The 16901-nt window shown below is 36.9% G+C and overlaps 1 protein-coding gene across 4 annotated transcripts in view; it reads left to right on the top strand.

Moving 5' to 3' along the window:
- LOC131057409 (uncharacterized) overlaps window positions 1–11117 on the top strand; it is a 91470-nt gene extending 80353 nt beyond the window's left edge. For all 4 annotated transcript variants that reach the window (XM_057991586.2, XM_057991587.2, XM_057991584.2 and 1 more), the window contains one exon: window positions 10375–11117. In XM_057991586.2, coding sequence (XP_057847569.2) covers window positions 10375–10395 — 21 coding nt within the window. In that variant the 3' untranslated portion in view covers window positions 10396–11117. The remainder of the gene's footprint in view (window positions 1–10374) is intronic.
- Window positions 11118–16901: the final 5784 nt, after the last annotated feature.

The raw sequence follows: 16901 nt of genomic DNA, 5'->3' as shown, positions 1-16901 counted from the left end.
GGAATACATAATACAATCAGATTCAGATTACACAAATTATGGTAGTACTGTAAATTCTTATAATAAAAGGAATAACAAACTGATTATAATGGGATAATGACAATAAGTGGTTAATGCTGATGCAAACTAACACTAACAGAAAACTTTGGTGATAATCCAATACACAACACTATTGTAATGTAATGAAAAATGATAATTATGTTAGGAATAATTGATTATAATAATGTGATGAATTGAATAAATATAATGAATGATTCATTGTAAATGAGGAACTCTCTCTTAAGAATGCCACTCCATAGTGGATGCCTAACACCTGCCACTTGGAGCCAAGAGGGATGAAGCATCTGCTCTTGGGCTTAAGAGAGAAGGTGGTTGTGATGAGGGGGAACGACGATAGAACACCTTGCTGGGTACACCACTCCATGATGGATGCCTAACACCTGCCATATGGAGCCAAGGGGGATATGGTATCTGCCCTGGGGCCTAGGAGGAATGGTTTCTTGGACACCCTGTCCAATTAGCCTATGGGCTAAGGAATTAATTGGTAATTGACTTTCAATCTAACTTCATATGATAAACTAATTATACCCAACAAATTGTAATTCTAAACAGTAACTAATATAGCAGAATTGATATCATTTAATAAAACTTTCTTGGTATATTTTTCAGTTTTACAATTATCATTTCACGTGTTCTCTAATTTTTGTTGCAGGAAACCAGTATACAAAGGTATGTCCATAAAACATAATTACCTATGTTTTAGATTTGGGCAAATTTAGGTTAATTTTGAGTGTAACTAATTAGGGGACATTACAGCAATGCTCTTATATATATATTTTTTTGCATTTAATATATTAATGATAAATTATATTATTTATGAAACTAGTCATTAGTGTTAAAAATATGAAAGTAATCACTGCTGTCTAAAGCAAATGACTAAATATTACTATTAGCAAATACAAGGGAACTATTTTATGATGAAAAGGCATTGTTTCACCAGCAAATCGAATCATTACGGAAAGGCATGATGGTAATAACAAATTGGGTCAGTACAAAGTGGTACATTCTACATGAGACATGCCTCCTGGGACACAACCAACCCTTTAGAAACATATGAGATGGAAATCCATATTATTCCAGGAGGCATGGAATAAGGAGGTTGATATTCTGGTTAATATATTGATTGCTGAATAAAGCATTTGACATACAGCCTGGTACACTGAGTAAAACCCTTTGATGTCTACAATATTGATTTTGTTGGACTCAGGGATCATTGAGAGGGGGGAGGGGGTGAATCAGTGATCTACCTGTTAGCAGATTTTCAAACCTAACTTTAAACCATCGGAAGCATACAAATGAAACTGAAATGCAGAAACATAGAAAAAATAACCACAAAAGCATAACACCGGATTATTACGTGGCCCAAATGGGAAAAACCACTGTGGGATTTGAACCCACAATATTATTCCACTATGGCCAGTAGCAAAACAATATTACAATATGGGGAATGCACAAGCATTTAGGCACACTGCCTAGAGCTCACTGCTGAAATACAATAAGGGCTACAACCTCAGAAGGCTCACTGCCTTACTGATTAGTTATAATGATGAATTGCAGCAAAATGAACTCTGAAGTAGCATCTACAATGCTTGGATGAGTTTCGGTTGAGTGCCAAATATACTAACTGGGTCACCTCTGTTGATTTGCTCTGTTCTGCCTTGTTCACTATCTCAGTCAGCTACCGAATCAAGAATGCACACGAGAAACTGCGCCAAAACGGATTCTCGATCACCACTCGCTCACATACAATCATATCACTCACCAAAAAGGTCATCTACACCGGTCTTATATATCTGCAACCACAAAATAGGTCATTTACCATGTTGGCCTGCTAGTGTAATGTGTAGTCACATGTGAGCTTGACTGGATCACAAAAGATAAATGCGGATCACCAAAACAATAATAAAATGATGTTTCAATGTCGACTCATTCAATCCAAACACGATTCAATGCACTGCAATCACTGGAAAGCGTCCGGACCCAAAACTGCTATGTTCTTCCTAAAACACCGGTTAACTGGCTACCAGTTGACATCCGCTTTTGGTTAAGAAGATTTAAGGCTACCGGATCAAATCTCATGAAGAGTTGCCATCAATGACAACCCTAAACCAATAATAAACCATCAGAAGTGTCAGTTGCCAACAATCTCCCCCTTTGGCATTGATGGCAACACTAATGAAAAGTGGCTAAGTGTTGAGCATTGTACACCGGATTAAAAGAATTTCTAAGGCTCCCCCTTAGATAAAGAATTCAACTCTTCTATACTGTACATTTTTCACCTTTTCTCTCCCCCGTTGACATCAGTGCCAAAGATGGGGTCTTGTCCAAAACTTATATACAGTGATACTTGCTGGATATTTTAGAAATACTTGAAAATGTCAGCAAAAATGGTCTTCAAATATCCTAGGTGATTATCCCACCCACTCTTCAAGTTATCCAGAACAATAATAAATGCACTAAATATAGTGGCATGAATCTCTACCTCCTTCAGATTGGATGACACAGGTTGTGCCATAGCCTTCATGCAATCTACCTTATTGCTTAGCGTGGCGTCCAACCAGGGGGCAATTAAGTTCCAGAGTTCACCTACTCTCCTCAAAATTCTGTCCTTCTCCGCATTGAGCCTTGAGATCTGATCATTTAGAACCAAAATTTGTCCTTCCACACTACTAGTTGGAGCGACATTGGGATCAAAGGACTGAGAAATACTAGCAAGTTTGCCCTAGCAAACACTTATTTGGTTGTCTATATCTACATTGAATCTAGGCAAAATCAGACAAGACTTGTACAATTTTCCACTTTCTGTTAGAGCGTCTGAAATAATTTGTAGACCTTTATTTAATCTGACCCTATCATCCTCAATCATCTTCCGGAATGTCTGCATGCTAACATCTTTAAATCTATCCAAAACTCTCTTAGTAGCAGACTTCTCTTAAGAATTGAAATTGGTATTTACACTATTAATCAATAGCAACAATTTATCGGAGGGGCTAGCATTAGAATCTAACTGTACATTTGGAGCCACCTTCTGCAAAACATTAACCGACATCAAAATGAGCTTGTTGTCTTCTAATTTCAACTTCACTAGATCCTGACTGGCTTGGGCTTGCACAGTAGTTGCAAGCATGAGCTTTTCTGCAGGAGACATCTATCCAAGGTTCAGAGGACCATCAAGATTGATAGGGATCTTAGGTGGGGTCGTAGTAACCTGAGGAGTGACAATTGCCGAATCAACTACTCCTTTGCCCTTGTCTGACTCTATAAGCTTTGCCTCTACACTCTTAGCATCCTTTTCTCTCTGCTCCATCCCTTTCTTGTGCGTTGGTGTTGCCACTTGGTGCAGTATCATCCTTTTGGATCTCAAGGGCTGTTGAACTGTCCATCACCGGTCTCAGCATCAAGTGTTGTGTTACCTTGAGCTTCCGGATGCCCCTCAGTCTGAGTTTCACCCTTCTGATCACCGAAAACACCTTGCTTTTCTTCCGGCTGAAAGGACTTGAATGCATCTTTGTACAAAGGATCATTTACAATTATTTTTCTCCATATGTCCTCTGTTTCCTTCCTCACCTCTTCCACCTTCCCAATCATTAACCTGTTTACTCTGTTCTTGCTTCTAAATTCTTTCTTGTTAGCTTCTTCAATAAGTCTTTTGACTTTCTCTCGGGTGATACAGGTGCAAACATTTACCAGCTCTCTTTCTTTCATCTCCTTATCAGTTCTGCTGGCAGCTAGTCTTCTTGCATCAATAAGATTGTACAGGTCTTTAGGAATACTCTTCTCCAACTCAATCAATGTTTTGCTGAAATTGTGCAAGTATAATACAACTGCTTCTTCCACTTTTCTCTGATCAACCTCATTCATATTTGCATAACACACTCCAAGATTCTTCAGATTACTATCTACAATTATTTCATCAATTAACTGATCTGTTGACATTGAAGGAACAAATGCAGATTTACCTTGCTTAATACCGGACCCAGGTTGAGTTTTAACCTTTCTTTCCTTCTGAGGTCTTCCCGCAGGGGCAAGATCAAATTTTGCCTTCTTGCTTTGTTGGGCTCCACCAGACTATGACTTCCTCACCACTCTTGCAAATTCACCTTTCTTCTTCGCCTTACCTACTTCCTCCTCAGATTCTGTCTCAGAGGCCACCAGAGACACAACAACATGTGTCCTCTTGGGCTTCTCCTTTTGCTCCAATACACCTTTCCCGAATGGGCTACGTCCTGAAGATGATACCATCGGAGCAAGGGCAGACTTGGTCTCTTTTGGTTTGACCTTGGAGGGAACCGGATCAACCTTAGGCTTCTTGGTTTCCTCTTTGGCCGCCTTCTGTGCATGTTTTTCTCTTGCTTGCTTCACCTCCTCTCGGGTAAACCTCATCTGCACTGCTACTTCCTCAGCCATCTTTGTAACTTTCCTTTTCCTAGAGTCAACTTCATACCCCATGGGCATGATCCAAATTGTTCTGGGCTCCACGGATTCCATTTGACATTGATCTTTATCTACCATGAAGCAAATGGTTTGCTCATACTTCTCAACAATCTCTTTAGGGATTCTCTCTCTGTTTTTCATTGCAGCTTGGAAGGATTTGAAGTATCCCCAAAGAGCAGATATTCTCATTGTAGCATCTCCTATTCCCCATAATCCCTCTTTGATTTGCATGGCCATCGGTCTATCATAGGCCCATTGGACCTTTCCTTTCACACCGGGTATCTCATTCAAGAAATATAAGGCGAAGCAAATAAGAAGAGTTCCATATTTGAAAGTGTGCTTCTTATCTTGCTTAATTTTCTTCAAATTACTTATCAACTCATTCAGGAGGATTGTGCACAGATCATACCTCATGTCATTCTTCAACATCTGATATGCAGAGTAAATGGCAGTCCCGGAGACGAAGTTGTGTCTGTTGGACTGGTAAACTTTGTATCTGACCACCATTGATGCAAACTTCACATCATGCTCTAGAATGTCGTTTATTGTCATTGCTCTGCTGTCAAACTTGGAACCAGTAGTAGCTATCACCGTGTTATTCGATACTTTCCTTAGGCCAGGCACTTCACCGGTTTCATTGAGGCATGTCGTAGTTCGAATCGCCTGTTTGGTAATCTCGTGGGGCTTGTCAAGCCATATAAACTCATCATGAACTCGACTGAGAATGTACTGGATCCACTTTGCTTCATCGAACAACGGAAAATGGACGAACTGCGAAAAACCCTTGTCTTGAAGAACCTTGTATTCTGGGTTGAGGTTTCCCAATCTGTCTGCCAAGTGTTTGTTATACAAGTTCAACATATCCGCATTACCAAGCTCCTCGAGATCACAATGGATGTATGCCCTAACATCTTCATTATGAAGGATGCCGTAGGGTACTGAAGAAAATGCACCTTCCGGAACGTCTTCAACCGACTTGAAAGGGTGTTTCTTGAAAACAGGTCTAGCCCTATGCTTAATCTCCACAACCAATGGGGTAGCAATACTAGAAGCTGAAGCCATTTCGAACTTAGGGTTTGCGGAAACAAAGTCTGAATAGATAAATACCTTGATTTGCAACCGGACGTTGGAATTCACTTTAGAGTCATTGGAATCACTGTTGAAATCGTGAAACAAATGAAGCTTTGAAATACCTTTTTATCCTTCGAAAACCTAATTTTTCATTTGCAATAAATGTTGCAACCGGTTACCATGATTTTCACAGGGTCGCTTATCAGAGCACCAATTCTTGAAACTTCTGGATAACATCTGCACATATGATCTAAGCCTTCTACAACCTTCCGAAATCGATTGTAGATCACTAAAGAGGGGGTTCTTAGAATCTGCATGAAAAGTTCCCCCTAAGGCATAAAGTCCTAGTTACCGGATGAAGATCTGGCATTGGATTCGGGTGCAGATCCATTATCTGCTTTAGATTCATCGTTTTTGACCCACATCTTCCCATGTTTGTTTCTAATCTCTTCTACCTTCGCCTTTCCCTTCTCAATTGATTTGTTCTTGTCTACCAGAGCACTATTCTTGCTTCTGCAGTACTTTGCAATGTGACTAGTTTTGTTACATGCACGGTAAACAACATTCCTCTGCATAGGTTTGAAGTTCATTTGATTTGGCCTCATTTTGCATTGGTTAGAGATATGTCCAAACATCCCACAAGCATAGCACCTATTATTTTGGAAGTTATTCATTACTGCTCTACACATATTTGACTTGTGACCAAAATTATTGCATATGAAACACTAATCGGTAAAGCTAGAAACATTACTTATGTTGTTCATTCCATTATTCATCCTATTTCTCCATTGATTCGCCATATGACCGAATTTGTTGCAAGTAAAGCATCTACCATTGAATTTATGAGCATTAGGTTGTCTTATCGGAGGATTCTTGCTCTTCTTCTAATCAGGTTTTGCATTGCCTTGTCCAGATTCAGAGGATTCGCCTTTCTCAAATCCAAGTCTTCTCATGTCCTTTCCATGTCTTTGACTTTCTAGCATCTCATCAAGCCTTGCTGAGCTAGCTTTGAATTTGTCTTTGTAGTCATTAACAGTAGCAAGTTCATCCCTTAATGCAGCAATCTGTCTTTCAAGTTCTTGACCATTATTCCTTGACTATGTCAACTCAAGCTTCAACTGATGATTCTCATAGGTAAGCCTGAAGCATTCATCAACTCTTTCCTTCAATGATTGTGCCAAATTCTCTTCATTTTTCTTCTAGTCCTCAATCTCCTTAGTCAATCTCATCACAATGGATTGCATCTCATTCTTCAAGGTAGCATTCTCTCTCTCGAGCTTGTCACATTCATCACCTTTACCTTGATTTTCCATGATTTGATCTTCTTTCTCCTTCAGCTTGTCCATCAATTCTTTCCTCGTCTCTTGATGTGCTCACTTGATCCTTCAAGTCATTAATGAAATCATCAGCAACATTCAAGTTTCTCTTCAAGGAACTGATCTCATTTCTTGCTGCATGAAGATCCTCAAGTGCCACACTGAGCTGTCTCTGAAAACCGAAATCCATTGAGTCATTCTCCCGAGCCATCCTCAAGCGGTTAAGCCTCCTCAGAGGAACTAGGCTTTGATACCAATTGTTGGAATTAGGGATCACTAAGAGGTTGGGGGGGGGTGAATCAGTGATTCACCTGTTAGCAGATTTTCAAACTTAACTTTAAACCACCGGAAGCATACAGATGAAACCTAAAAGTAGAAGCATAGAACAAACAACCACAAAAGCATAACACCGTATTTTTACGTGGAAACCCAAATGGGAAAAACCACGGTGGGATTTGAACCCACAATATTATTCCACTATGGCCAGTAGCGAAACAATATTACAATATGAGGAATGCACAAGCATTTAGGCACACTGCTTAGAGCTCACTGCTTAAATACAATAAGGGCTACAATAGCATCTACAATGCTTGGATGAGTTCCAGTTGAGTGCCAAATATATTGACTAGGTCACCTCTGCTGATCTGCTCTGTTCTGCCCTGTTCACTGTCTTAGTCAGCTACCAGATCAAGAATGCGCATGTGAAACTGTGCCAAAATGGATTCTCGATCACCACTTGCTCACATACAATCATATCACTCACCAAAAAGATCATCTACACCGGTCTTATATATCTGCAATCACAAAATAGGTCATTTACCATGTCGGCTGGACTGGATCACAAAAGATAAATGCGGATCACCAAAACAATAATAAAATGATGTTTTAATGTTGGCCCAATCAATCCAAACATGATTCAATGCACCGCAATCACTGAAAAGCTTTCGGACCCAAAACTGCTTTGTTCTTCCTAAAACACCGCTTAACCTGCTACCGGTTGACATCTGCTTCAGGTTAAGAAGAATTAACGCTACCAGATCAAATCTCCATGAAGAATTGCCATCAATGACAACCCTAAACCAATAATAAACCATCAGAAGCCACCGGATGAGTGGTCAATTGCCAACAGATTTATTGTGTTAATAGATAAATATAATTCTTAGAATAAGGTTAAGTGCATAGATAAAATAAAATAAAATGTTTCCCTAAAGAAATCTGGTTATTCATTAGCAGTGTCAGTAATAGATCTCATAATTTTAAGGAATCCTTATGTAACTAAATTTTAGAAGAAACTCATATATTTTCGATCTAATCTCTGTTAAATCTGCTAATGCCTGTGGAGGATGGGCTAGATTTGTGCTAAGGGAGAGGCGGTCTAATTCCAACCAATTAGGTGGTCCCGAGATGGGGTAAGGATCAGTGTCTTGTAAACCTTGAGGGAGTAGTCCCAAGATGGGGCAAGGGCCTGCATCCATAAACCTTGAGGTAGCCTGTTGTAGTTTGGTTTCTCAGCGCTCTGGTAACATAATTACCCCTTCCTCCCTTAGGATTAGGTAGTAACAAGGTTAGATCATAATATAGAGGGATATGAATTATAAAATGTGGAATTAATTGAAAAAAAGCATAATAACTTGATAATGCATTCAGTAATGTATGATAATTGTTGAAAACATGACAGCTTCCAAGTAGGGGACTAGGTGTTTTGAACCCACTTTTTAGTTTTTATTTTGTAGCCTAGTTCATTTCAAATTTCCATATCTAGCTTTTGTACTCGCTGTTATAAAACAGATTAGAGTGTTTCAAATTTGAACATCATTAGTAATCTGTTTTATTTCTGTAGTAAGTACTATAAAAAGAAAGTTAAACTTTCTCCTTAGTAAACACATTAGGTTAGTTTTAACTTTTGTTATTTTATTTGGTTTACCCATTCAACACTTCCACTTCTAAAAATCAGTCCTCTTCTTTCTTTCTCCCATCTAAATCAGGTCAAGAACCAAATAAATAACAAAAAGTTAAAACTACGTACAGGTGACAAATGCATCATCACTGCTCTCAATATGAAGTGGCATGCTTGAAATTTTCATGGATTTTGATATAGGGTTTGTCCTAATGAACTAACCTTTTTTGCATAGTCTGTGTAGTTTCACATGTTGCCTATATGGTATAGTATATACTGTGACTATCTTTAATAGTTTCTCTGTTGTAGCATTTATCATGTCTAAGGTATCTGGAACTACTCTGCTTCTGATTTTTTGCCAGCATTGTTAATAATTTGCAATTTTATACTTTGTTAAGAGTCTGGCCCCAAAAAATAGCACAATATTCCTTTTAACTCTGCAAGAAAGGGTGTGCAATTAAACTAAGGTGCATTCTTCTGTGCACTCCATGATATGCATCATAGTTTGCAAACTCTCCGAGTACTCTCTAGTTTTTTTGCTGGATGAGTTTTCACAAGTTTAACTCTTGTGTTTTTATAGTCGCAAAAAAACATGGTTAAAATTGCTGACGTAGGTAAAACACTGGTTAAAATGCGTGTTCCAGATGTTTTTGCTATAAAACCATGCATTTTCTCCTTTGAGATGTCAATTTATAATTAATACATTTTGTAATTGAATTTTACAAAAGAAATATGTTTCTTTTAGAGATTTTAATTTTTTACTAAAGGAGGGGTAAAAATTTATGCAATCACAAAAGAGATACAAACAGAGATGAGAAGAAAGGACTAGAATGTCCTATCATTGTCCACTAGCTAATCTAGCCTAAAAACCATATCCGGAGGCAATTGCCCCCTATCCACTATATTTCATCCCTGCATCTGATCCAAGGCCTATTTGGCTAAACAATCAGCGACACCATTCCACTCTCTAGGAATGTGTGTGAAAATAACTGAATCCAGAGAGCTGCACACTTAAAGGATCTGCCTAATAACTGAAGCCAAGTGCCAACTAACATCCCCATGCTCCTGCTGGGATAGCAAATTTACCACCACCTGAGAATCAGATTCACATATAATATTGTGCCGCCCAAGAGTAGAGCATTGTCGAACAGCATACAAAATGGCAAGAGCCTCCATTAAATTATTAGAATTAAAACCTTTATAAACAGAGAAAATAAACTGAACATCACTAGAACTATCCCACCCAACTCCACCAATACCAGCATGCCCAGGGTTCCCCGGAGAAGAACCATCAGTACTTTCTAAATTGCTGAGTTTTTGCCGAGTTTTTGTCAATTATTTACTGAGTTTTTGTCGAGTACTCTTCGAGTCCGAGTTTGCAAACTATGATATACATAACACAATATTTGATATTTTGTTAGGGGAATGGGCCCTGTCTAAAGATGATAAAATTTATGAATAAATCAACTTCATGAATTTTATGGCACATGAAAATTCAATTTAATTGAGAGATGATGGTCTTTAGTTTGAGTTTGGTGTTTTTGGCTGGTTGAATGTCACGGCAGGATATTTATTATTATTTTTTCTGAATGGCAGGTGGGTATCTTAACACAATAAAGAGAACTGTGAAGTACCTTTGTCCCACTGATCTTGTTCCACCATACATCGATGTGGACTTGAGTGAGCTGGATGTTGGCCAAAAGATACTAATGCGTGATCTTAAAGTCCATCCATTTTTAAAGCTAATACAACAAGATGAGAATGCACCTGTATGCAAAATAATGGGATCAAGGTATAAGGCTCAAAGATAATGATCGTAAGCTGGTTTGTTTGCACTCTGCTGAAGCTATCACTAGAGATAGATGTGTAGATGATTTTACCCCCCTACCAAGCAAAATATCATTGGGCAGTGGCAATTTTATTTCTATCCATCGATAAAGTGTTCGTTGGAGGAATTCTATTTCCCCCTAAACTAACTCATTTAAAATGAAGCATGACTTAATGAGCATCCATAAAATAACGACCAATGGTCCCTATCTAGAGTTGCATACATTTCAAAATTGGCACACAGGTTACAGTTTTTTTGTCACATTCAAATCAGGCTGGATATAATTTATTTGAATTTGTATTCAGAAGTTACTTTTGTAAGGCCAAAATATTTGAATTTGCATTCATAAGATACTTTTGTAAGGCCAAAATATTATTTTCCAGTTTTTTGAGCATGTAATTTTATGGGTTATGAGAAAGATTTCTTGGATGCGTAAGCTGCGAATGCAAGAAAACCATCTTTACCATGTTGAAATGGCACTGCAATTGAAGTAAAGAATTCTATTTCAACACCTTGGCATCCTAAATTATTTTTTAGATTCTCTGTAAATGATAAGAGAACAATTTAATTGTGCTAATTTGGATTTATGTTTTGTATTTTAGTACAAAGGTAGCATGCATTATGCCAAATATAGAGCTCATTATTGCATAGAAGATACCTCTCACGTACTTCTGTGAAAGTGATCTCCTGAAGAAATTATTGCATACTACTGAAAGTGGGACCCATTTGCTAGTACTGGATTTGGCCATGCTGCCAACCTAATGATTATGGTGACAGTTCAAATTACCTTTGATTCTTGTAACTTGTACCCATATTAATTGATTGATCATGCAGCCTTTTATATGACCCCTTTTAGAAACTCCCAATTGGCTAGGGCAAACCTGCTTCCCAGGAAACAAAGATGATGCATTTAGTGTTGTAGCAGTCCTCTTGCAATTAGGTAAATTTGGTTTTTAGGATCGCTTGCTAGAGGTGGCCAGAATGTATCTCTACCTGTTGGAGACCTTTGGCAGAAGCTGTGCATGAACTGAGGTGGTTTATAAGCAGGGAATTGCACTTGAACCTTGAGCCTCACCTGGTCAAAATGAAATCCATATGACAAGCATGGAAAATGTCACACATTCATATAACAGTGAGCATATTTCTTGAAATCTAAGTCTACGACAGATTCTTTTATGATTGAGGACACATCTAGTATATTAATAAATAAGTATGCTAGTTCAGTCTCTAAAAAATGACTTCTTTAATAGTCTGGAGCGCCCTTCATGCATAGAAATCATATTTACTAACAAATACTTTTGTTAAGTACATAGTTATTGAAAAGCTGTTTATTTTCTTTATCAAAAAATAATTCGAGGAGCCGATCTGGTCGCTTAATTTTAATGACAGTTGGCCTGGTCTCAGTTTCACTCCAAGCATATAGGGCGAACACAGCCTTATGCTTGTGGTATAATAGCTTAGATTTTTATTGAATGAGTGGCTTTGCAAGCAAATTTAATTTAGCATTTAATGCTATGCCCATGCTCACACGAAACTTTATTTAACAGATAAACTTTGATATTGGGCTCTAGCGAACAAGTGTTTCCTCTTAAAATTACAAGAACCCCAAAGACATGGCAATTGTTTTCGAAATCTCATTAGGATTTTTGTGCTGGAAAGGAATGCTTTATTTATTGCCTTTATGGCCAGGCTTGATCACAGCTTTTTTGTTGTCAGATTGCCCTCGAATATAACTTCAAATGTTGAGCAAATGGATGTGGATCTATTATAAATGATCACTACTGAAATATTATGTTATGTATGCTCTGTAGAGGCTTTTGCACTTCGACCCTAACTCACAAGCATTGAGAATAGCTAATCTTGATGACATCAATTTTCATTTGAGATGTTGGTTGCCTTTTTTGCATTAGGGGTGGACCATTGTATCACAATTCCATTTTCTCAAACCAAACTACAAAGAAAACATGGAGGTAGGTGTGCTGAATTCTTCCAAACCAAAAAAAGTGACGTAATAGCACCAATATATTATTTTATGTATGACAACTTTGCAGTTTGGGATACTCCTACAGACTAATTAGTGGTATCTCATTAACAAAAAACAATCAAATATTGCATGACAAAGTTCAAGATCAATTTCAATGTATTTGAGGTTTGCATCTTCATATATTGCCCAAAACAGCAAGAATGATGCGTGCACTTGGAAGTTAATGCTAATTCAAATAGCCCCTCAAGTTTTTATTACAGTGGTGGAATTTAGAGCTGTACTATCCTGCCTTTGCAATGACTCTGCGTTTACGCTAAGGGTGCATGTTTTACTTTCGATAAATGATAGATTTACTCTGCGAAAAGGATACATAATTCTTCAATTAATATTACAAGGGTTATCACGGTGAAGTGGTATGACGTGGGAATAATCTTTTATCTATATTGCCTATTTTCAAAAAGAATGCGTGTTGGGCTAGAACATTTGAATTTGTGTCTGAAGTTGTTTGGGCTATATGCTAGGTTAATGGATCTTAAAATTCAATTGTTCAACCTGCGTTCTGTTTTAAATACATACATGGATTAAATTCCATGAACTTACCCTTAAATTGTAATTGTGTTGGATATTCCACTTGACAACTCACCATCATAGATCTGATATATAAAAAATTATACTTGCATACAAGTAATTGTTTTCTATGCTCCATACAATGAATAACATCTATTTGAGTATAAGGTACTTGAAAAATGAGCATAAAAGAAAATTCAAAATAACAGGTAAACAACCAACAAGACACGAGTTATCTTAGACAATTCCTACAACTAAGGAAACCATAACCCCCAATTTGAAAGGTTAATATTGTTTACTTAATAAGAATAAGAGTGCAAGAGATAGGTTAATATTGTTTACTTAATAAGAATAAGAGTACAAGAGATGGGATGACAAAAATCCTAATAATTGTTACAAAATGGATTTGCAATTGTGAATTTTGGATTAAAAGGGAGTCAAAATATAGAAAACAATGTGTCAACCCAAACAACAATATACGCCTTTGATTAGAGCATAATGGAGAGACAAAATATAAACAATCCAAAATTTAAGCAATGGTTACATTTTCCATTGTATTGTGAGATTGCTCCAATGATTATAGACGATTACAATGATTGTATGTAGGTTGTTTCTTGCTTGGAAGTAGGTCAAATGATCATGTGCTTAGGATAACTAATTTGATTTGAAATTGTCTTTTGGAGGAGACTTAAATAGATCTTTAGCCATGAGAATGGAGGATGAGGATTTGTTTAGGATGTCATTGGTAAAGGTTAGGTTCTTGGTTGTGCAAGCTCTCAATGTGACAAGAGGGAGGTGGTGAGTTGAGGGAGACAACTAGAAGTTCTGGCATGTGAATGTATGGCGGAGATTCATTCATGGTTTAGGATGGACGGCGATGATTCACACATGTCGAGAGGGTAAGAGGATGAGGGTGACAAGTGAAAGAGGTGTGAAAATGTGGTAATGTGCGTGGAAATGAAAATGGAAGGTCTCACACATGTGAGAATGTGGGGACTTGTGTGATAATGACAAGTGGAAGATCTCTCACGTGTGGAATGTGAGGATTTGTGATAATGATATAGAAAATCTCACATGTGAGAATGGAAAGGTTTAGGTGTTTTTATGATAATGAATAACATGGATTAAAAGGTTATAAAATGATTTAATTAAATTAAAAATTGGGAGATTAGAGGAATTGAATAGCCTGATTAATTAAATAAGCATATCTCATTTACTTAATTAGTTAGAATAAAGTTATACTAGGCCAATTAAATAAACTTGTTTAATTGGTTAGTATTGGGAATTAATTGATGAAGGGGGCCTAGCTTAATTAATTAAATAAGTAGGATTTATTTAGTTGATGAATCATTAGGGAAATATGGTCTAATTAATTAAATAATGAAGATGTATTGTAAGATTTATGATTTGGATTGATTGAAGTGATATTTTAAATATCTTTATTTGACCCCTTTTTAATATAATCTCTTAGACTAAGAAATAACATGCCATTTTAAAGAAGAAAATATAAATGCAAGTGGGTTGACAAGACCTTGGGTAGTCTTTTGATAGGATAACAAGGTATAAAGGGATGCAAAATAGATGGGAAGATTTTGAATATATTTAAAAAAAAAATGTTAAGATAGTTAGAAATGAAGATTGGGATGCATGTAGATGAATAAATGATGGTAGTAAAATGATGAAATAGGTGAATGGCTAGGATGAGATGTAAAGGGATATAATGTACATGGATTAAGATAGGAATATTGATAATAGCATTATGTGTGATAATTAGGTATGGTGGATGGTATGGCACATGTTAGGAAAGAAATTTTTGTGTGGTGAGTAATTGCATTATGTTGTAGCACTAAGCATTATATAACATGATATAAGAGATCATGATGACAATGTGCCAAGTGCGTGAATTATTGATATTCAAGCGAGTGTATGAATGAATGCACTATAATATTGAAGATCATGATTATGTTGGTCATGAGAGACCCCAAGGATTAACTCACAAATGGAAACCATATAAGAAATCATAAGTATACGCAAATGATGAAAAAAAAAAAGATAAATAAGACTTTTTCCTTGATCAAACATAAATCCAATGATTTAATAATTTTATGATGATGATGACGGCGACATCGATGACGACAAGGACAACAAGGGCGAGGATGAGGACGACGACGATGATGATGATGACGACGATGATGACGATAACATTGTTGATGTAGGAACAATATATCTTGAAAACAATGGAAGTTTGGGAATGATATATATTGATAGTGATGATTGGTGGAAACTAAACACGAATTGAATTCAAACAAGACTAAGGACGAAATTCGTGTGTGCTTTTTGTAGGTGTTGGATTGCTTCGCTAGATTTGTTTGGAATTTGCAATGTTGCTATTTATTTGGATAATTAGGAGCTTTGTAATTTGAATTAGCTACATGGATTTGATACTAGGTAGGATGTTTCAATATTGAAGTTGTAGTATTTGAAATTTAGTATTGTGAATTAGTGTTAGGATTGGATTTTTTGCATGATGTGTTTTGGATTGGCGAATGTTAAAATCGTTAAGGACAAAACTTGTTCGAGCACCAAGGATAAAGTTGTTGGATGGATGAAAGCATGCATGAGGATCATGTTGACAATAGGGGATGAGATTCATGATAGAAATGAGGAGGTGTGTACGATGTTGTTTCCAAGGCTACATCATATAGGATTGATATGCTTCACTTTGTTATGTGCCATTTGTGATGCTATGCTTGAAAATATCAAAGGATTGCCAAAAACATGTTCCAAGCTCTTGTCCACTCTGTTATCAAGGTCAAAAGTAGGAACGATGATATGTATGATAACATGCAAATATGATTGATGGGAATGATGCAATGGTGCAATATGGATGTTTGACTAATGGTTGCAAAGGGTATATGTGATGAGTGGGTGGAAAAAGCTTGTCCCCAAGTATAATGTACACATGCAACATATTTACACGATGCCTACAAATAGGTTTTCATCATGGTACTTGCTCAAGGTGCCATAGGGATGGTTTTCACCATTGGATTCTTTTTTTATCTTTACTATTTTAATTTTTAATTTTAGAATTAGATTTTTTTAGATTTATGCATTCAAATGTTCGTTTTCATCGGATGCTAATAATATCCCATAATTGTTGTATGTGGACTACACTAGTAGTGTTGCACTAGGTAGATGTTATTGTTGATTGCTAAGTTGGCTTCTCCTAAGGTTGGTAGTCCATGGTAGAGTTTTTCTCTCAAGGAAAATGGGATAGGAGGCATGTTAGATGAAAGGGATGGGATGATAGAGGTATTTGGGATGATTGATTGGGATAAGTAAAAGGGCTTTATGGAAGTATGGGATTATGGAGATGTGAGTAAATGTCATGGGACCAAGGGGAATTAAGACCAACACTTTCATGCACCATGTGTTTTGAGATTGGATTTTTTGTTGGATTTGATGATGTCTTTTAAATTTTTGGACTTATTGGCTTAGAAGATTTTGGATGTTTGGACTTTTAGGTGTTGGGACTTTGGTTTTGGCTTTGATATTCATATTACTATACTTTTGGGCCCATATAGATTTTGTATTCTATCTTTTTGGATGGTTTGCTTGGATATTTAGATAGTTGGGATTAGGCGTTGTTGAATTTTGGGATTGAAATGGATTTCAATGTTTTGGGCTTAAGGGATTGTGAACCACTAACTTTGGGATTTAAGTTCGTGGATTTTTTGCCCTAGG

The sequence above is a fragment of the Cryptomeria japonica genome, chromosome 5 (assembly GCF_030272615.1).
Source record: "Cryptomeria japonica chromosome 5, Sugi_1.0, whole genome shotgun sequence".
NCBI lineage: Eukaryota > Viridiplantae > Streptophyta > Pinopsida > Cupressales > Cupressaceae > Cryptomeria > Cryptomeria japonica.
This window is presented reverse-complemented; position numbering and strand designations above follow the sequence as displayed.